This window comes from Salminus brasiliensis, chromosome 1 (genome assembly GCF_030463535.1).
Source record: "Salminus brasiliensis chromosome 1, fSalBra1.hap2, whole genome shotgun sequence".
In the NCBI taxonomy this organism is placed as follows: Eukaryota; Metazoa; Chordata; class Actinopteri; order Characiformes; family Bryconidae; genus Salminus; species Salminus brasiliensis.
Window position 1 is genome coordinate 46,955,833 of NC_132878.1, and position 23,424 is coordinate 46,979,256.

General features: G+C 35.5%; 1 protein-coding gene across 2 annotated transcripts; it reads left to right on the plus strand.

Annotated features, from left to right (window-relative positions):
- The first annotated feature begins 7,419 nt into the window (after positions 1-7,419).
- Positions 7,420-21,341, plus strand: brox (BRO1 domain and CAAX motif containing). Of its 2 annotated transcripts, XM_072680174.1 has the most exons (14): positions 7,420-7,816; positions 8,200-8,375; positions 9,201-9,317; positions 9,490-9,596; positions 9,897-9,993; positions 10,788-10,883; positions 10,992-11,064; positions 12,893-12,998; positions 13,103-13,192; positions 13,382-13,467; positions 14,760-14,841; positions 15,172-15,322; positions 19,765-19,924; positions 20,025-21,341. In XM_072680174.1, exons 2-14 carry the CDS (start codon positions 8,272-8,274, stop codon positions 20,115-20,117), a joined length of 1,362 nt encoding a protein of 453 aa, XP_072536275.1. In that variant the 5' UTR covers positions 7,420-7,816; positions 8,200-8,271; the 3' UTR covers positions 20,118-21,341. The 2 variants fall into 2 exon arrangements, with proteins under 2 accessions (XP_072536275.1, XP_072536286.1); XM_072680185.1 differs by lacking the exons at positions 7,420-7,816; positions 8,200-8,375 and adding an exon at positions 8,421-8,520.
- The last annotated feature ends 2,083 nt before the right edge of the window (positions 21,342-23,424 follow it).

A 23,424-nucleotide genomic window follows, 5' to 3' on the forward strand; every position in this document is an offset into this window, starting at 1 on the left:
TCGATTAGTGTGGTGTGGGGAGAAGTGTGTTATAAATATATTATATTATTATACTAAGCAGAATTGCAGTGAAATTGTCTCCCTGTTTTCTACCATACAGTAGAAGACTCAGAAAAGACGCCGACAATACAAAATGTATTGTCGGCGTCTTTTCTGAGTCTTCTACTGTATGGTAGAAAACAGGGAGACCAACCTATGAAATTCTCTTACATCTAAAAACTAATTGTTATTACTCACAGATGATTTTGCAAAGACTGAGATAGTTTACTTTTGAGATTTCCCACCATGCTCCTGGTGGAAATTTACAAGAAGAGAAACAATGGAGCAGAAAAAAGACGATTTTGGCCACAGCTGCCCTTGTGTGTGCAGTAGTTTGTTCGGGGGAAAATGCCTCCCTGTTTGGTGCTGGAGAAAGTTCACCAATTGGTTACATCACAACTTGCATGAGCCATGACTAAAAATATGCGTTAATATTAAACAGAGTGAGCAAGCCAAAGGCGACAGTGGCAAGGAAACTCCCTCAGAGCTGGAGGAAGAAACCTCTGGGGGAACCAAGACTCACAAGGGGGACTTGTCGTCCTCTGGTCAGAACTATTTATAAATAATTGATCGAACCACAATTATCGAACCACAGCAAAAAGACTGCTCGGTCTGCTCAGGTGTACAACATAATCATAATAATCACAATATATTGTGATTATTATGAGTGATTATTATGATTATGTTGTACACCTGAGCAGATGTTGGTAATAATGTTGGTAATAATAATAATGGCAGGTCAAGTTAAGTCCATGAAAATTTGAACATAGTCATTAGGCAGGTTGCAGAGGCAGGAGGCCATGCAGCTGGTCTGACACGGGTGGTAGAGGAGACTGGTGGTCTGGTGAGTGTCAGCTGGTCTGACGCAGGTAAAGGGGACCCCAACGGTCTTCTAACAGGTCTGGACGGATGAGTAGACGGCTATTTATTTGGAGAAGGTAAAGAGACAGAGTTAGTTCTGAATGGATTTATAGGGAGCAGAGAATGTTGAACAGTATCAGAGTGTGGCTGATGACTCCGGCAGGTCTGACTATAACAGCCTATTTAAAAGAAGAGAGCCAGAGGGTATAACAATGAAAGTTAACATCATGTTTGTTTATAACAGTGCCCAGTGGTAACATACATAATGTAAATAATAATGGTCCTACAATAGATCCTTGCAGAACTTCATATCCCACTTTTGTATAATTTGAAGATACATCCTTTACCTTTACAAACTTCTGTGATTTCAACCATGTTCTCTAACCTTTCTATGAGGAGAGTATCATGTCAAAGGCTGAGGTTGAGGATCGCTAATAAAGGTACATAGCCTTGATCATAGTCAAGAAGTAGATTGTTTGTCATCTTCACTACTGTCTCAGTGCTATGATAGGGTCTGAATTCCAGATTGGAATTTCTCATACATGTTGGGCCACAGCTTTTTGTAAGATCTTTGAAATAAATGTTAAGTTTAAAATGGGTCTGTAATAAAACAGTACACTAGGATCAAGATTTGGTCTTCTTGATCTAAGGTTTTATGACTGCTGATTTAAGGGCTTTGGGTACATGCCCTAAACTAAGGGACAAATTTACTATTGTGAGGTCTGATTACAATTGGGAATACTTCTTTTTGAAGGAAATGGATACAAGTATACAGGTTGTACAATTTGCAGATGAGATTTTCCTGAATTTTGGCTGTGGAAGTGGGTAGAAGGCTTCCAGCCTTTGTTCTACAACTACGTTTTGCTCTAAATCAGCTACACTAGGGGACAAACATGTTAGATGTAATATGAAGGGTCGGATTTGTTGTCTATTATATTTTCTGTTTCATTTTTGAAAAAGTTCATAAAAACATTGCTAGTTAAAGTAGCGGAAATTTGAGGTTCGGTATTTGCCTGACGTTTATAAATCACACTAGAAAAGTATTCTAGAATTGTTTTCCTAGATTTTATCTGTTAGTATTCATGTCAACGATTTTTGTATTCACAGTCAACATTCAGATGTAGCAATCAATAAAATAAAAGTTAGATATAGACATATCATTTAATAAAATGAATTAGGAACAAACATGCTTATAGACTGTAAATCCATTTCCTGCAATCCATGAGAGAAGATAAAATGTCTGGTTTCAGACAAGCCTGATTATCTGGTTCTACAAACTGACCAATGCAGACCCTATTTTTGAACACAGAAGTGGAATAAGGTATGCTGCTGAAAAGATCCCCACAAAAAAAGTTTTTGTTTGCCACAGCTATATCCAGTGTGGACCCAAAGAGCCATCTTGTCTGGGGATGGTAGATTTCTTCGTTTGCCTGTGACAATAGGTCCCTCCTCAATGGAAGGGGCCAAGGCTGTCTCGCAAGCATTTGGAAAATATCTGCCACTCAGTACTTGGACGGCCGGTACAGGGCTATTAAAATTAGAGACAAGCCCTACTCCCTCAGAATACTCTGGTCAGAATACCAGACCGCAATCTCAGGAATAATGTCCTGTAGGATGAATGTTGTTATTATTATTATTATTTTTTCATGTTTATTTAATACATGTTTTATTTATTATAAACTGGTATGTATTGTGTGAGTGTGTACAAATCTAGATCGGGTCATTGGCGATAGAACTGCCTTTTAAAGTAAAACTGAACTCTGAAACGAAGTGCAAATCAATGTAAGCTTTATTTAAAGTGGAGTTTAAATTGATACAAACTAGTAAATAAGTCTATTCTATAGTCCTGGTCAAAAATCCCAGGTGGTGCTGTGTTTAGTCTGGTAATAATTAACTGCACTAACTGCAACTAACTGTAATCCAGTAATAAATTAATCAAAGCAATGACTCTACCATTTAGTAAATGACAAAAAAAAATTATTGGTTTGCCATAGAGCTCCAGTTTCTGCTTCAGTATGGTGCCCCGTGCAAGGAAATCCTAGTGATCAAACCCACAAAATTTGTAACTTGCATGTAGATCGATCATATCCGTTCATTAAACATATCATTAAACTAAATTAATATTCAAGCTGCGTGGTTTGCTTACTAGATATATATGTATGTTGTCTTGTCTTAGCTAATGTGCCAACAATTGGAATTGGACAGTAGGTGGAGGGTGTTATATTTCGGTTTACAGCAATAAAACCTGTGACCTGTTTGTGCTTTCCTAATTGGTCTTTGGGGACTTAACTTATGCAAGTACATTTTATTATCTAAATTTTTGTTCTAATTGGTTTCCCATTTTTAATTTTGCCCCTATTAGTGATTATTAACACTAGTTGTTCTGGCATTAGCTTGGTTGACTACAACACACTGATAAGTCAATCAGACTTTAGTACACCTTGATTGTTGTTTATGATAGGTTGTCTTTAATTAGTTTGATTAATTATTGAACCTTTTGAATTACATTTTGTCTCCCTTATATTTAGAAACAATTATTAATACTCTTTATACTTTTTTTTGTTGTTGTTTTACCCAGTTTTACCTTTGAGTCACTGTTACTTCACTTTAGTGACCACTAATTATCTTGGTGTTCTGGTATGTCCACACACAATGACAAGCAAACAACTGAGAGATCTAGCATCTCTAGCGTTTCCTGGGCATCAGCAAACATTTACAAATGTCCAGAACCACTTGATTGTTTGCGATTGGACACTCTTTTGCTACGCATGGAGCTTGAGGGTGTACTTGGCACTGAGTCAGGGGAAACTGAACCCCCAAGAAACCCCTCATGGTTGGCAACGGCACAAAGATCCTTGATTTTGTGGTAAAAAGAATAAACCATATCCATATGTATTTCCATACGTTGTCAACAGACAGAAATATATGTACATATAAATAAATAGAAAGAAAGTTATTAAGGGATACATTGAAAGTTGTTAAGGGATAGATCGACAGAAAATTACTGCGGGGTTGATGGAAAGTTGTTGAGGTGCACAGTTGTGCTTGTAATGGAAAATAACACACCCTCGCAGAATTTGTGAATTTTAAAATATGTTTTCTGAGAACAATAATCACCACAATAATAACCACTTTTTTTTAGTTTATTCATGGTTAGTGGTTGGGTTAAACCATTGTTTTGCTCTTTTTAAAATCATAATGACAACAGAAACTACATAAATAATGCTGATCAAAAGTTTAAATACCCTAGTCCTTAATACTGTGTGGCTGATGGTACACGCTGCCTGCTTACAATATGTGTTAGTATTGTTGTAAATAATTAACAGTAAGACACTAATGTATGTTGTATTAAAAAACAAAAAGACAAACAAAAAATTGCATCTAAAAGGTTTTTTGACCCATGTGTTAGAGAAATATACAAATGCGATGTCTAAAAGTTCAGTGTGAGATGGCTGTAGTGTCCTTAGCAAGTGTCATACAAAACAACACACAACACAAATAAGAACAGACTGGTGCTTGTGTGCAGACACATTGATCAAACAGCTCAGGTAGAACTACAGGTAGTAGTTTAATATCTGATGTAAACACTGTGTTATCTTTAAGACATTACAGTATCAATAGGTTTTCAGATGCTATTTAAAAGATTATGCAGTGTAACAAGAGCATCAAAACAGATGATTGAGACAGATGACAAAGTTTAGTGTTGACAGTCTTACAAGCCATGTGAAAATGGTGTGCGCCTTTGCACACAATCAAGAGATTTCTGTCCAAACAAACAAATCTTAAATAATCTGTGTTTTGCAATTTGCCTTGCTAATTTTGTACATCATGAATGTTCCACATAAGACATTAGAAACTGTAGCTGAACAGATAACACATGATCATAGAAGTTTTTGAATAGAAGTTTGACATTAAAAATTCCAAATTGTAGTAAAGAAATACCAAACGAAAGACAAACCACATACCAAGACAGTATTTCTGTATTTCAATGATTCCCATTATTACTTGTTGAAAAATTTGAATGCATTCATCAAGACATGTTGTGTCCTAAGAAACCAAGACATACCAAATATTGTGATGACTGTTCATGCTACTGTAAGTCTGACTACTGTTATAAGCAGCATAAGAAACATAAACAACAGTGTACTACAAGTGACAGTATCCTCATGCAACCTAATCAACTATTGTGAAAACATGCAAGCATCATCATGTTAGTTTAACAAAGCGTTTTGGGACGTTGCGTTCATTGTGGTGAAGAATTAATATCAGATACCATGCACAAATGTTTCATACTGCCAATTAAAATAAAAGGACCAAGCAAATCATTCATCTTTTTTGACTTTGAGGCATAATTTGAAAATGGCAAGCATGAAGCTAATTTTCGCTGTGTAATTACATGTGATGTAAAGAGTTCACAGTTGAAGGTGTTGATTGTGTAGAGGACATATGGTTATTGTACAGCAGGTGTTAAAATGTATGAAAGCAAAAGGTATCACAATTCGAACAACTCAAGTTACTAAATTTGACACTCTGATTGGTCTCGTTGATCATTATGTGGTGTACCGCAATAGTAGCCGACACATACTTGCAGATGGTATCGTAAAAAAATTAAAAGGACCTCAAATTTAAAAACAAAAAGTCAGTGGTAAAGCATTTTAAAGCTGTATACAACAAATGGGTTTTGTTGTCTGATTTTCAACACTTTATTTTGGATACTAAAAATGTCCATGACTATCGTGGGGTGCATGATATTACAGCATCTTTTTTCATGTGTAATAACTGGACCATCAAATTCTGGAAAAACAGAATGTACACACTGGCCTTCAGTCAGTTCCTCGCTTTAAGAGAATCAATGCTGGAATAACCTTCCTATTGTTGTTTGGGACTTAGACACACTCTCCAAGTTTATATCTAGATTAAAACCTACCTTTTTGCTCAAGCTTTTGGGTAATCCATCAATGCACTGTTCTGTTATCCTTGCTGATGCAGCTTTTATGAATAGCAACACATTTGGACTGCTTTCTGTTCACAGGTTCCTGATCAGTACCGCAGTTTCTCTAATCTCCTTCTTTTACAGGCCATACTTCAGTCTATTCAAACTCCTAAATGCATCATGTTCTCCTTTCTTTTCTCTCCCCTATGTGCTGAGCTGCCCCCTGCCCCCTGCCTGCTGCTGATACAAGTCCCGGATCCTGTCCCGCTGTATTACATACACCCCCCCCCCGCCCCCCATTAAAATTTCCTATACTCTTCCTTACCTCTTGTGTTTTTCCCTCTTTTCTGTTTTCTTTCTGTCTCTTTCTCATGTATTGAGATGCTCGGTTCCAACTGCTCCATCCTGGTTCCACCTAACCTGGCTGCCCACTGTCCTGCTTTGGGGCCTCACACTGATTCATCCTCACCTCACTGCATGACTATGCTTCTGACAGTTTATCTATAGGTGGATATTGTTGTCCATCTACATAGATGGAAAGAAATGTAAACAGATTTCTGTTGTATTTCTTTTAGGCACACTCTTTTAATTGGTTATTTAGAAGTTGTTGACAACATTACAGCTGTTGATACTGTCACCTTTTTGACAAATAAAGAATTAGCGAGTGTGTTCACAAATGAAAAAAATGTATCACTATGAATCAGGTACAACAGCTCAACCACATTACTAACATTTCTAAAAGCGGCCCTCTTTGTTGGCTCAAATAGACATGAATGTCGAAGTTGAATGGGGTGGTCTACTTCACACTGAGGCATGTTTCCTTATGTTTGTTGTTTATGATATACTGTATTATTACAACGACAGCAATAATACTACTTTTTAAATGCTGGCTTCAGGTGTCTTGTAGTTGTATACCCTAGACATGATTGGGGGTTCCTTTAAACATACATGGCAGGAGGAAATGATAAAAATCAATTATGTACAAGTTTTTATTGGTTGACATTCTAACAGTTTTTATATAGAATACTATATAACACTGTCAAGTCACTAATATAACATTGTATATTATACACATTGTTATTTCTTTAAATTACTTATTTATTTAAATTACAATTTTAAATTGTAAATTTAAAAATGACATCTACATACATTTTGTATATAAAACAGACATCCTGGGCTCTCTGTGTATTCCTGGCACTCTGGGGCTGTGTCCTGAAACTTTTGCTACTCCTTCTCTCCTCCTCCTTTCCTACTGCTCCTTTCCAACCCCGGAGGAAGGTGGAGGAATCAAGGAGAGGACAGAAGCAGGAAGAATGGAGAGAAGGAGCAGTAATTGGGGAAATGGGACAGCTGATCCTTTTAGATATGAGGTTGACAACTGATAAACTCAGCTAAATTCAGCATACCCCTAGAGTTGCCCAGCCAATCACAGCTATTGCATAGAGCAGCACATATATGACAATTCTGTTCATTTAACTGAATTATTTACAGAAATACAGTGAACAGTATAATCTAAATGAATATAATATAAAATTATATATATATATATATATATATATATATATAATAACTTATTAGAAATTGTAATTTATAAAGTTGTATAAATAATATATAATTTAATGACGTTTTACTCAACACACAATACTTTCACTTTCACGGTGTTTGTGTTAAATGCAAAAAGAACATTTAAGCTCAGTTCCAATATATAAGCCAGGTGGAAAATAAGCAGGGGAACATGTTAGTTTATCTAAACTCTAAATGTATATTATTGCTGTACTGCTCATTGTCCCTTTGGGTGTGCACGCAGTGATGTCACTTCAAAATCTTTAAAAGACTTCCTGGGGACTCTCATGCCTCCTCCGCTGGAAGCCGCTTCTTAGGGGGATTTTAAGCGGCTTCTTTCGCCTCCTCCGGTATTTGGACAAGCGGTTGGACGGCGCCACAAAATCAGTTTCCGGGTCACGGAGAAGAGGTGGAGGATCGGTAGGAAAAAGCAGCAACTTTTGGGGTTTCTGGACGCAGCCTAAGATACGTCTGACCAAAGATGTTTTAAATAAGGAGAGGGTCCTCTGGTTAAAATATAAATTGGAGGTCTCTTAGTACTAAACATGGTGTCTGTCGCCTTCAGCAAAAAAGAGCCAATCGATTAGATTACATTTCTAACTATTTATTTGTTTATTTATAATTTAAATGTATAATTTAAAATTGCACCCAACGTGCTTTATTGATTAGTTTACAATAAAGCTTACTGTGATGCCCATTTGTTAATGTATTTCTATATAATTATGCATGTTTTGTATTTTATATTTGTCCTACATACATTTACAACTGTACAACCACATACAGCAAATTATTTGTTTTCACAGCGCCGGCCGGCCCTCGGATGTAGGATGGAACGTGGAAACTGTTGCGTGCAGTGATTGGACAAAGAATTCTGGATGGTGATTGGCTTGACAATCGACTGGCAACAAAAATCTATTGAGCGATTGGTTGACTCGACAAATCCCCGCCTTCCAGTTACACTCATTGGTGCTCCGGTCCGGTAAGCGTTCTCTTTTTCTTCAGTTTGGTAGCTACATTACGTGATCTTTTTCATCGATGACGCGTGTAAAACAGGAAGAACATCGTGTTTATTTCGTGGTTTGGATTTAGCTACACATTTTTTTCGAATCTTTGTGCGCCAAAAGGTTTGGACATATAATTTTATGTAAGACTATGTCACACATAATATAGCTAGCTAGATTATTATAAAATAGATTTTGTTTCCTAGTTAGCTAGCTACAAGCCCTCTTACCTGATTGTATACAGTTATTTATGTTGCGTAGCTTTCTAACAACAGGCTAGTCAAATGCTACGTTTTCCTTTGGCCACAACCACTAATTTAACCTCCCTAACATATCGCTGACTAGACAAACGTGCTGTTCTGTATTTGAACAATCCAGTTGAACAATGTACAATCCAGATAGCTAGCTCCATTAGCTGTTCCTGATCGGCAAGAAACGAAACGAATGTTAAAGCGCTTTACGACGGCTCGACGATGCCTTTGTAGAAAGCTAGCTTATGTTAAACAGTTGCCCAAGAAGGCAGTCAGTAAAGGGGCTTTGTGTTTTGCTTCAACGTTTAACTTAGATGTTTATTTGTATGCATAACATATCGTGTGTAATTACAATACATGCTAGTTACGTTAAACCAGAACAGGTAGCTAGCTAGCTATCTAGCTACAGTGATATGTTTTATATAGTATGTAATACTAGCTGAGTAAGAAGTCTAAAAACGAAAAAAGTGCTAGCTATATTAGCTAACTCCGAATGGTCATTGAATAGAATATATTTCAGTATTTTTAATAAAAGTCTGTTCTGCCAAAAAGGTGTTGCTGCCATACAATGACACACTGGTTCCATCGAAATCCTTTGAAGGCGACAGCACCTGTGTCATTCAATCTGTATGGAGTAGCATCCAGTCCTGCTGCCAGTAAAATTTGCAAGTAAGCTTGATGTATATGGTGATAGTTCGAATAACATGCTATAAAATGTAATAGCATTTACTTGTGCAAAACCCATATTCGCATTTAAATGTATTTAAATAGATTTAAATAATTTCCTGAATAAACGTTATAGGATAACTGAGTGTTTATGTTGATATTTCTTGTTTTATAGTGACCTCAGAACAACACGGGCTAGGCTTTTGGACATGTTCACAGATGCTACCTGCAATCCAGAGATCATGAAGAAGGCCACTGATGAATATTTCTCTCTTTTACAGGGTTAGTTTTGTGAGTTTTACAGATAAAAAGGTGAAGGTGCAAGTATCTGTTACTGTACTATGTACAGTGAAATGTGTCCCCCGCTTTTGACCCATCCGTGGTAATGAACACACACGCACTACTGAACTAGGGGCAATGACCACAGACACTCTTATGTGTTGTATGTTATTTACAGGGCTAAAATAGCCTATTTGCCTATTGATGTAGCTGACTATATCATGTTTATCTAGCTTGTGAAAATGATCATTTTTATTTAGCTGGTAAGTTCTTACTGCTCTTTTAACTGCTATGTATTCATAGGGTTCATTGTGTCCCTGGATGGAACCACGCAAGAGAACAAGCTGCGGTTTATTCAGAACTTCAAGTGGACTGACACTTTGCAAGGAAACACCCCTAGGTAAAGTGTTGTGATACTGATATATGGTGGCATACAACGAATTGAGCACTTCTGGTAAAATAAATAATAAATAAATAAAAATTATGAGTGAAAGAGCATCTCCAAAAGGCATAACATTAATGACTCAGCATTTACAATTTTACAAAACAGTGTTTTTTTTTTTTTTTGTTTGTTTGTTTTTTTGCCTTAGACCTTATGACCATGTTATGGCTATGTTTTTTTCACAGTTATCGTTAAATGACTATTCTATATCTCCTTAAACATTTTTCCAACAATAGGCAGTCATGGGCTTCTCGAAGTAGCTTCCTAACACACTAAAAAGTAAATTGATCCACAATGGGCAACCTCAAGAGGTGCAAGCTTCAAATTTTGCCGTTGCCCTGAACATCAAAGATTTGTGGATAGACTGCTAAAGAGCAGTACATGCAAGACAGCCCAAGAATCACCTAACACTGCATGTCTTTTGCAAAAGAGAATGTTACTAAATACTTATCATGCAGGGTGCCTAAACATTTCCGTTAGTCATGTTTCTTTTTTCTTTTTTTTTGAAACTGAAAAAATGGATATAAAAAGTATTTTGCTATTAAATCAACTTAAACTAAATCAGGTACTCTTTTACTGTCTTAGCTATTCACAATGACTAATTTTAACCAGCGTAGCCCAAAATGTATGTCTTGATGTGTATTAACTTAATTTGTCAGACATTACTGTCATAGTTGAGGTAGTTGATACAGTTCAGCGTTTGGTGTATGAACTTCAGCTGCAATACAACAGTTTTATGTATTTTTATCAAGTTCCCAACAAGATGCTGTTTTTGAACTGGTATCCATTGGATTTAACGTTGCAATTTGGCACACTAAATTTGCATCAAGGCTTGCCGGAAAGGAAAAGTGAGTACCTTTTCTTCTTTTTTTTTTTTTTTACTTTACATGAAATCAGTTTTTATTTGTTGCATTACCTGATCACAGTGTGGAAAAAAAGTGTCACTTTTATTGTAGCATCACTGAAGATGAGGCAAAAGATGTACATAAGAGTCTTAAAACTGCTGCAGGAATGTTCAAGTATCTGAAGGTAATTGTCACTTGTTACATGTTACAAATGTTTTATTGAGAGAGCTATTTCTCTAGGCAGTAAATATTTGTTTATTTACATTAATTACTCTGGAAAAAAACATTAGAATAGATGGCAATGTGAAAACAAAAAGTAGCGACTTTATGAATGTCAGCGTCAAGCACATTATTAATTTATCATCTTTACTTTTTTGTCCACATTTATAGTCAAAATCAGTTGTGGTGTTGCTAGTGAATTAAAGCAACTAGTGGTAGAAATCTGAAACCAAACCTTTGTATTAAAGGCACTGTATATGTAAATATTTTAATATAAATATGCTTTTTGTAAAATTCAGCAAATGCTTTCACAAAGTTTACTAGCTCTCTGGTCTGTTTACATGCTGAAAAAAAAGTTGGTCCGTACTTGTCCGTGTCTCTGTAAATGGAAAACAATGGCCAGGGTTGAGCCATTTCAGCCAAGAAACATTCAAAAAAGAAAAGAGCTGACAAATAAAAGCTGAATATAAGGGTGAAGACAAGTGTAAACATTGGTGAGACAATGGAGAGACCTTAAAATGTTGAAAGGCAAGAAAAGGGATGAGGATGTTGCTCTCTTCCTGCTTGATAAACTTTTGTTTGCTGTGTCACAGAAATAGGTGAGTTTTGATTTGTTCTGTTTGAGAATGTTTGTGCTCGATTAAGCACAGATGATTTTATCAAGTTTCCTAACCCACAACCTAGCTAAAGCTAATCATGCTAAAGGAGCCCTGATGTTCTCTTTAACATTTATATCACGGTGTTTGATCATACAACGTTTCCTAGCACAGTGGGATTATTTGGATCCATGCCTAATTTAAAATGCCACACTAGGTAACATTATCTACCTGTAAAATTGTATAAACAACGTGAACACAACGCTCTCTAGTTTTTACACTGTTGTGTTTTTTGATGCTGTATTTGCTGTCTAGTTTGCAAGCTCAGTGTTGTTACTTTGGCTGTGCATGAATTGACAGGCGGAGCTTCTGAATGAGCACTGAAGAGAGGGGTGTGTTTGTTTTGCTCTCATTGTAGTTTTCTAGAATTGTATACAGAATCTTTAACAAGAATGTTTTTTTTTAGTTTTAGTTGATTTATGTTTTATTTGTATGTATTCTAAAAGCATGAATTGGCAGCATAGTATGAGAGGAAAAGCAAGCTGGAAAACCATTCTTTATTATTTCTTAATATTTAACAATATTAAAAAATAATAAAATCTCTCAAATCTATGTGGGCCAAAGTCATTGACACCCATTAATTTAAATCTTTGTGCACCTTTTGCACCTTTTTTGTGTGTGTGTGTGTGTGTGTGTGTGTGTGTGTGTGTGTGTGTGTGTGTGTGTGTGTGTGTGTGTGACCCTGAAATGGACTGGCTCTCTGTCCAGGGTGTTTAAGTAGCATGTGAAAGTTCATTTAAACTTCTTAGTTGTCCATCTGTTTATCTGTTTTCACATAATATATGTGAAGGCCACATTCAGTTGGATTTCACTCATGATAATATGAGGAAAAACACAGAACAAGTGAGTACAATTAACCACCTCTGAAAATAAGACAGAATAAGCATAGAATTAATCGTGCCAACAGTGTGTATTGGTGCCAACAGTTGTGGCATCTAGATTTTAGAATAAATATTTTATTTATTTATTTATTTTTTATTATTACTATACTTCTGATAAGGTTTAAAATCAATAGGTGCTAATAGGTCATTGAAGGTGCCTAAGATTAAGTTTGTATGTGTGTGTAAACATAATATTTCTAAGTAGATTAAGGGGTGTAATGATAGTATGTGAGTAGGTAATGTTCTCTCCTTCCAGGAGATTCAAATACCACGACTCATTTCGCCAGCTGAGAAAGGCAAAGACCTGGAGCCCAGGGTCATTGACACCTACATTGTGCAGAGTCAAGCAGAGGCTCAAGAAGGTGTGAAACATTCTCAGTATTTACTTTACACTCCCTTTTGTTTGGAAATGAAAAACAAACAAACAATTCTGAATTTCTTATCATATTTCCTTATTTCTCTTTAGTCACAATTGCCCGCGCAATTGAGCTGAAGCATAATGCAGGCCTTATTGCAGCTTTAGCATTTGAGACAGCAAACTTCTATCAAAGAGCTGGTGAGTCAACTGTGCTTATATGAAAGCAAATCACTCTGACTCTGGTTTTATGTTTTCCAAGAAACCGTTTTTGAAACCTTTATTGGTTGACATAAAAAAAACAATCAGATTTTTCTTTCTTTGCTTTCTTTTTTTTTTAAACAAGTTTTTATATTCCTATATATGTTGTGAGTTTTCTCATCCCACTAGATCATACTCTTAACACTTTGGACCCCGAATACAGCAGTAAGTGGAGAAAGTACCTGCAGCTGAAACAGCATTTTTACATGGCTTATGTAAGTCTTCTGCAATGTCAGCTTGGATATACGATAATTGTGTTTTAATAGTAATGAATGTTTCAGCTCATGCTCACAAGCACTTTACTGGAAGACTACACTAATACTGGGTAGAGCCTAAATTCTTTGTGGCATGGATTGCACAACATGTTGGAAACATTCCATATGGATTGTGGTCCATGTTGACATGATTACAGATTTTCAAGTCTGGGCGGTATGGTAAAAATATTATGACCATATTTAAAGACATTTTCACAATACAGTGTGTGCAGAATTATTAGGCAAGTTGTATTTGATAGGATTATTTTTATTATTGAACAACAACTATGTTCTCAATCAACCCAAAAGACACTATACCCATCTCACTTGTTTATTTTCACCAGGTAAACCAATATAACAACACAAAATAAACATTTAGAAATAAACATTTCTGACATTCAAAAACAAAACGAAAAACAACAAAGTGACCAATATAGCCACCTTTCTTTACGATGACAATTCATGGGCAGTTATTTTGCACCTTTTTTCCAACATGTTTCTTGCGACCCTGTTGGCTATTTGCCATGAAACGCTTGATTGTTTGGCAATTTCAAGACTGCTGCATCCCTCTGCAAGACATCTCACAATTTTTGACTTTTCAGAGTTCGTCAAATCTCTCTTCTGACCCATTTTGCCAAAGGAAAGGAAGTTGCCTAATAATTAAGCACACCTTATATAAGGTGTTGATGTCATTAGACCACACCCCTTCTCATTACAGAGATGCACATCACTGATTGGTACATGATTGGTAGTTGGCTTTCAAGCCTATAGAGCTTGGAGTAGGACAACATGTATAAAAAGGATGATGTGATCAAAATACTCATTTGCCTAATAATTCTGCACACCGTGTACATGATATTTATAGTGATACACATAATTGCAAACAGATTGCTTCAGTAGTGCTGGGTTTTTAAAAACTACTATTTAAATACTGTACCACACTGAGTACAGTGGTTTTTTTTTCTATTCAAAATGCGCTGCTCTTTATTTAATTAAACCAGACTAATTACCCTGTTTGCAATGAAACATGCAGTTGATCAGTGTTCTGTACTGAGGATATCCTCTATATGCTTAGAATTGTGTATCAAGATAACAAACTTGTTCATGATACATTAAAATATTGTCATATTGTCACCTCTATGTGAATCCCCCATTCTATCACATTACAAAACACAGAACTCATGTTCATGAAACCAGTAGGAAAACACTTTAGCTTTCAGACAGGTGTCTTTACACTTTTTTTTTTATAACAGGCATACTGTTACCATGGACAGACTCTTCTGGCCAGTGACAAATGTGGAGATGCCATACGATCCCTACAGGAGGCAGAAATATGTGAGTTGATTTTGGGGGTGGGGTGGGGGCGGGGCTGGGGGGTAGATTTACATGCCATTGGTCAAACATTTAGAACATCCCACATTTTTTCCACTGCATACCTTTGGGCCATTTGATATCACTGGACACATCACAGCCAATGCAAATTAGGGGTTATTATTGTTCCCAATGGGTTAGTCATGTTTTATCCCACCTTCGGGTGGAACAGACTAGCAGTGTTTTTCAGCAATCTGCAATTTCCTATAGTATATCTTCTGTATACACTATATATGGCCATGCTACATGTATATGTAACTTGTTTTGGGTTTGTAATTGTCTGTCTTTCTGCAGATTACTCGCGTGCCGAGGTGCTGTGTAAAGAATACCGTCAGACCAAAGGCCCAGGCAGCACAGCTAAGCCCTCTGAACAATTGTTCTTCAGGAAACTTGGCAGCTTGATCAAAAACACTTTGGAGAAATGTCAGAGAGAAAATGGTTTCATGTGAGTTTGTACACACATGCATGCACACACATACATAAGAATTGACACCATGGCAGCAAAAATGTACAGACAGTAATCAAGCTAAAAATAAGTTTACATAAATGTATAGGTTTTTTGAGAGGTTTAAAAGAACTGAGGGGTGAACTGTATGGAGATTGTTATATTGATGAATAGTATGGAGCAATGTCATGTTGGATTTATTTGAGAACAGGTGTGAGGACACACAAATCCAGCAAAACAGTAATCGGATTTTGGAAATTGGATTTTGTTTTACACATAACTTTCATTTTTGTTACATGAAACGTATTTATTTGGGACCTGACACAACTATTAATAAATAAAATAACAAAAAATATTATTTGTATACTTATATTTCTGTATTCTGTACTAGTTTTACTAATGCCAATATGTTTAATCTTTTTGCTTTATTCATTTATTTATTCTTATGAACGATAATGAAGGGGCATTTTTTGCAGGCTTACCAATCACGACCAGAGAGATAGGAGTGGATTTGTTGAGACTCAAAAAAAACAAAAACAAATCATGTACATCTGATGTGATCTTTTAATTCCACAGATGTGTGCAGACAAGGGCTTCATTCATTGTGTTTTCTACATATGAAAACACCAGGAGGTGTATAACATGTAAGGTTTAACAGCAAAGCAAACTCCAAGGCACTACAGCTCATAATAAACCCTCATCGGAAAAGTCCTCTTATTGCACAAAAAAAAGAAATTTAATCTTGACTACCTAGAAGCACTAGAGGAATTTATCGACCAGTACTATCACCAACTAACAATGCAATACCTGCAAACAATCTGTCCACGCAGCTCACCTGAAGATCCTGATCCTCAGGCAAAAACTGAGCTTCACACAGAGGTCAGTGACAATTTACAGTCCATTGACCTCAGACTAAGCAGCCTCAATGTGAGAATGTCCATCGTTCTAAGTGAATGCTAGAGTTCGGTAAGGAACAACTCACTGAACTATCCGAATAAAACAAAACCATAACGAAGGAAAACAATCAAATGAAGGCGACAATGCTAGAGCTACAGGCTAATAGCCTAACAGGCTAATGAGACAATATCAACTTATCTGGCATTCCTGAAAATCCAGCCAAAAATCTTGAGGAAAATTATACATGAGTTCTTAATCACCAAACTAAAACTACCACCAGATGCAGCCGAGAACATAACATTTCACAACGTCCACTGCCTCGGAGAGAAAAACGTTCAAAATAAGTAATAAGTCCCATCTCTCTCACAAATGCGCATCTTTTTATAAATACTAATTACATAAAATAGGCCACCATATAATATGTTAATAAATCTAGAAAGCACATGGTCTCCCTTATAAGTGCTAAGCACCAAGACTTCATCCTTCTTCTTTGTTCCCTTTTCTCTCTTTATTAATTTATTCTTTTTTTTTAGTTTTTTAAATTATTGTCTAAAGAAAAATGTATGTCACTGTTCATGCCCCAGGTAGCAAATTCTTGTTTTTCTACCAACATCTAATTGTCTTACCAACGTAGATTTATCAACCAAGCCTGGCATAGAGGAAAGAGAGATATTCTACTTAACAACTTAACGTAACACAGTAAAACAAATTGTTACTTGGAACATTCATGGTATTGGATCATTTTTAAAGCTGATATATGCCTTTTATAAGAAACGCACCTAACAAAAACTAACCAACAAAAATTTTAATTACTTAATTTTAGTCAAATTTCCAAAATACCATTTATTATTATTATTATTATTATTATTATAAATATCACTAATAACAATACAATGACTATTGCAAATATCTACACACTTACACTGATAATTCCACCTTATTTCAAAATGTTCAATCAAATTTCCATCCTCTCAGACTCCCCAATTATAAACAAAAACTACACAGAGACACAAAGTAATTTGCATATGCATTAGACTGCAACCTAAAATTGGAAGATATTAACATGTTTCTCAAATATTAAACTACCAAAGCTTACTGAAGGACTGAAACAGACACTAGAAGAACCATTAAACCAAATGCCCAACAATAAAGCACCAGTTAATAAAGGAAACATTTATAGCTAATATTAGCACCACTCTAATAAATTAACAACAGAAATCAGAGAGAATGAGACTTTCCTTTGATATGAATACAGCCACAATTTCACTTCACCTCTTAACAAAGATCCAGCCATACCTTCCAGTTATCAACCTCGATCACTTAACACAGACACAACAATTATAAGAAAGGCATTATCTATTAGAGTAGAAACTGTAATCCCAGGTCTAAGGCAGACACTCGACCACCAACATGCACAGACTATTCAACATGATCTATTATGCTGCAGAACCAAAATCACAAATAGGCATAGTAACATGAGAACAATTAAAACCCAATCTGTGTAATGTAGAAAATAAAAAAAATATTTAAATTACTTGCTACATTACACAGATTGGGTTTCAGTTTTATTTATAAAGTGGCTCTCAACTTTGGACACTGTAACCACCAAAGGGGGAAATTTCACAGTGTTTCACTCTCCACAGAGGCCATAGGCAAGGCAAGGATCACCCCATCTATTTGCCATATTCATAGCACCATTAGCCGCAGCAATAAGTCCGAATGAAAATATAAAACGAATTTGGACATCACCCACCCAACATAAAATTAGTCTATACGCATCTCCAAATTTACATAATAATTATACTTATTATATATAAAAAGTAAATAATTAAGTTGGACATAAAACATAAATCAAATGACCTGTTTATATACCTATGTATATACACCTGCTTACTTGTTCAACCTCCCACAACCTGGTTTAAATAATTAGATACCACCTTCTCAACTTTCTTTTGGGAAATAAACCACCCAGAATCAACTCGTCATACTACAGAATTCAAAAACCCATGGAGTCTTAGAAGCACAAAATTGTTACTATATCCTTGCAAATCAATTACAATAGATAATAAAATGGATAAATCCTGGTCAGATGTCCTATGAATTTGTGTACAACAGACAAAGATACAGACTTGCCATTTATGAGCCAAATACTCAAAAGCGTGCCCATTTAAAAAAATTCTACATACCAGAAACACTGCACTTTGCTTCATGGAGTGGACTCATGAACTGGAAATCAAAAAATACTATCTTAATACTAAATTAGTTTCACTCACTGGAGTAATTCACTGATTGATTATATATCTATGGAAACAATATCTGCTACCATCAAAAACTACCCATCCCATCAAATCAACTACAGTAGAAAAACTATTATGATCCTGATTATGAACTACTATGATCCAATACCTAATTTCAAACTACTCCATACATAACTAACATTAAAAAAATCTCCCTCTGCAATTACATCTCTCAGAATAGATCTGGAATTCTTCAACTGCATTCTCTCTGGTCTTGATTGCTAAACCTGAATGTAAAAAATGTGCCCCTTCAATGTTATATGTAGGAAGAAATACAGAAATAAAAAAATGAGTGAACAAATAAATCGTAAGAAGTTACAAAATATAAATATATATAGACATTAAACAAATAGAATAAATTAATTGAGGAATATAAAAAAAGTAAAGGATTAAAGTATATACATATACAAATACTATAGTTTAGTTATTATTTTCTATCTTCTTTTTCTTTTTTTATTTGTTTATGGCTTTATGTCCCATACTAATGCCTTTATTTGTGCTTTATACTCATTTATACTCACTCATTTATACTCATATACTCATTTATACTCATTTCTTTCATTTCTTTTTGTTGTTTTTGCCTTTATTAATTAATTTACTTTGTTCACCATATCGTAGAGCCAAGGCAAAAGCATATAAATTGTGGGAACTCTTATAGTGGGATTGAATCAAAGACTGCCTTCAGAGATCGGTCTCTTTAAAGGTTAAGATGACCTTTCAGCTTGTCTGATTATAGCTGGTACTATTGCTGGGTGGTATGACCAAAATTGGTTCACAGTATTTAATACTTTTTCATGTCTGGGACTTGTATAGGTTTGTGGCTTATTCTGTTGTCAATAGTGCATAGAATATTCAAAATATTTTAATTTAATTGCTCATAATGAACGCATTGAGTACTGACAAATGATGGTATATGAAAGAATCAATATGAATGATACATTTGCAGAATGTAAATAAATGGCAATGATGAAGGGATTATAAATTATAATGTTATAAAATTATAAATGCTTCGGTGTTTGATGCTTGGTGCTTGGAGATGAAGAATGATTACATTTTCTGTTACAAATTATTTCAAGAGGGGAACACTGAGATTTGGTCTGAGCCCCAAGTGAGCAAGCAAGCAATAGCATCAGTGGAAAGTAAATACTATGTAAACTCATACCTTGTTTCTATTATGTGACTTTAGATTTTATTATTATGTGATTTTAGATTATCATTATTATGTATAGGAAACTTTTTGCGTTACAGATACTTTCATAAAGTGCCTGCAGAAGCACCTGTTTTGGAGCTTAAGGCAAGTTACGGTTTGGCAGAACCTATTACCTTTGAGCTACCCCCGCTCAGTGACCAGTGCACTTCTGAGGTCTATGCCACATTTGATCTCACCAGAGGGCAGAAAGATGACAAGGTATAACTTCATATTTAAAAACATCTAACATATTGGATTGTGAACATGTACCTTAAATTCAGCTCTGTTTACATAACGTTGTCAAAATGTTTGCTCCTAGGCAAAAGCAAAACCCAAGCAAGATGAAGACATTAAGCCTGTGAAGGAGCCTGATCTCAAGCCACAGAAAGACACAGGCTGTGTAATTTCTTAGTCGCTAAAGAAAACATCCACCAATTGTCACTACTACTAGAAAACATATCCAAATAATTTTCCTTCTCATTAAATCACATGATTAATCTTTGTTTTTTTACTCAAATTCTATATTAAATGAATAGTGGTTAGAAAGTAATATGACAATTCCCTTGTTATTCTGTTTTTATTTTTACAAAGATTTTCACAAAAAATCAAGAGAAAAATCAAGAGAATATGAGGTGCACTGGAATGCAAGAAGAGTTTTTTTTCAGTCAAATGTACAAATGTTAAAATGATTACCATTGCTTTCTTAGTACTCAGTGACTTATGTTATGCTTTAGTTACACCAGTAAATTTAGTTCTACTCAAATGATCATTTGTTCAGTAGAGCAATTAACACTTTTCCTACCATTAATCTTAAACTAGCCTTGTGCTAGGCTAATTGATAATCTCTTGATGTTTTTATTGAAAACATGTTGGACAATAGTGTGGAATTTATGTACTTGAATTCCTATTCTGGCCAACCAATGTTAATCCAAATTTTAATCATATAGGACTTGTGTTAAACGGTGAGCTTTGACTAAAACAGTGCATAAAAATTCCACTCATTTGACACTTAATAACAAGACCGCACAGTTATATTTGTCATGTTGCTTTTCTTAAGTTACTAAAGTAATCCTTATAAATTGTGACTTGGTATTCTTCTTACCATATCACAAATGGAAACATCTGGAACTCATCATTTGGTTCACATGTCGAATGGAGCAGTAACCACTTAAAGGTTGTTGTGCACAAAAAAGCCCCTGGTAACATGTTCGTTTCCTGGCTCCAAATACTGAATGTTATTGGTCCCAAAGTTGTGAAGTTCCTTCAGAAGTCAGCTTTGTGTGGCATTTTGTTTCAGGTGTGTACATATTTAACACAGAAATCACAGGTAGGTAAAACTGCATTTCCTCCACTTTAGATGCATTTGTTAATCTTAGGCATGCAGTGTGGATTATGATGCTGTACATATGATATGTCAAACAAATGCTGTTTTTCTTTTTGGACTATGTACTTGATTTATTTACAGTTCTGTACATGGTGCGATCTTTTCATGTTTATCATTATACTGTAACCTTTTTATTCTAGTGAAATATTCAATATTACAATATGCAGATATGATAAGCATCACAATGAATACTTCAGATTGCTTTGACTAATGTGTTAAATGCTTTCCTTCAGTAAAATTCCTTCAGTCAAATAGCTATTTTGTGGTTTTATTGTACTGTTGTTTTCACATATATTCTGATGTTTGAAATCAAAACTTCATAGTAATGTTCAAATCTGCATTACGCTCAGAAGAGATATTTTACTATAAGAAAAGGAAGGAAAATAATCTGTTAACTATCATACTATACTTTCCCTTTGATTTCTACTACTATCTAGTTAAAAAATCGTTCATTAAATTGTGTTCTTTTTGTGTAGTTTTTAGAATTATTTGATCAGTTCATCTTGGGACACAGTTGTTTGTGATTGTTACATGCTTATCATGATAATGGTAAAATTCATATCCTGTCATAATAACATACCAGAATTTGCTTAGTCATGCTCTTATTTTATGACCATGTACCTTCCAATAACTGAAAACTTGAAATTTTGATTTCAGACACATACAAGATCTGGGCAGACTTTTTTTTTAGTAATTAGGTAAAATGTAGTTAATTTTATATGTTAAATCCAGCAGGAAACCTCAACTAGTAAATTTCAACTAGTTGAAAATACTGCATCCAGAGTCCTTACTAAAACTAGAAAATGTAACCATATCAGTCCAGTTCTATCAGCACTGCATTGGCATCATACTAAATTGTGTATTGATTACTATTGACATATTGACTATTACAAACCATCACAATAAATCACAGGGTGCTTCTTACTCGTTCCCAAAATTCAGAACGCTTTAGTTAGGGGAAGAGCATTTTCTTTTAAATTCCCCAAATTTTGGAATTACTTTCCAGACAATGCTTAGATACAGTCTCTATCTTCAAGTCTATGTTTAAAAACAAATTTAGCTTCGTTTTTGTTAATACACTCTAACACTGATTCACATTCTCTGTTCTTCATAAATCCAAACAGAACTAATTCTCTCTTAACCGTTTTCAAATTAATGTCTGTGTTGGACAGTAGCTGTCAGACTGATGCTAGACTTCTTTGAGAAAAGCTTTGAAAATAATTAGGTTAGTATATTTATTTTTTGTTAGTTTTAATTTGTATTTATCCTAAAAGTATAAACAAATAAATGATTACTACTCAGATAAATGGTTTTACATATCTATTTCTTAGGACATTTGCACATCACTGTGTAGTCATTGTTGCTTAAGTGAGCGAATTTGTTAGAGTGGACCTGGATAAATATTACATGTTCTAAGTTTCAATTCGACCGGTCGAAACCTCAGGAAATCACATGCATTTCATTGAGAGAACTAAGTATTTGCTCCCCTAAACCATGACTAATGTTGGCTCCCACAGGCCACTGACACACCCTAATCTCAGTAAAGTTATTACCTGCATGAGAGACACCTGTCCCAAATTGTCACCTGTGTAAAAGGCCACCTGCCAAGAGACTCAGTGACACTCCAACATCTCCACCATGGGCAAGACTAAAGAGCTGTCTAAAGATGTCAGGGACAAAATTGTTGACCTACACAAGGCTGGAATGAGCTACAAAGCCCAAGTAAGAAGCTGGATGAGAAGGTGACAACTGTTGGTGCAATTATTCGGAAGTGGAAGAAGTACAACATTCCTGTCAATCGACCTTGGCCTGGAGCTCCATGCAAGATCACCTTGTGGAGTCTCATTGATCATGAGAGAGGTTAAAAATCAGCCTAGAACTACACGGGAGGAGCTGGTTAATGATCTCAAGGCAGCTGGGACCACAGTCTCCAAAAAAAACATTGGACGTAATGGCTTAAAATCCTGCAGTGCACGCAAGGTTCCTCTGCTCAAGAAGGCTCATGTATAGGCCCGCCTCAAGTTCACCAATGAACATATTAATGACTCTGAGAGAGACTGGGAGAAGGTGCTGTGGTCAGATAAGACCAAAATTGATTTCTTTGGCCTCAACTCAACTTGACGTGTTTGGAGGAAGAAAAATACAGAATATGACCCTAAGAACATTCCCACCGTCAAGCATGGTGGTGGAAGTATTATGTTTTGGGGGTGTTTTTCTTTTAAGGGCACAGGCCAACTTCATCGCATCGACGGGAAGATGAACGGGGCCATGTATCACAAAATCCTGGGTGACAACCTCCTTGCCCCTGCCAATGCACTGAAAATGGGTCTTCCAG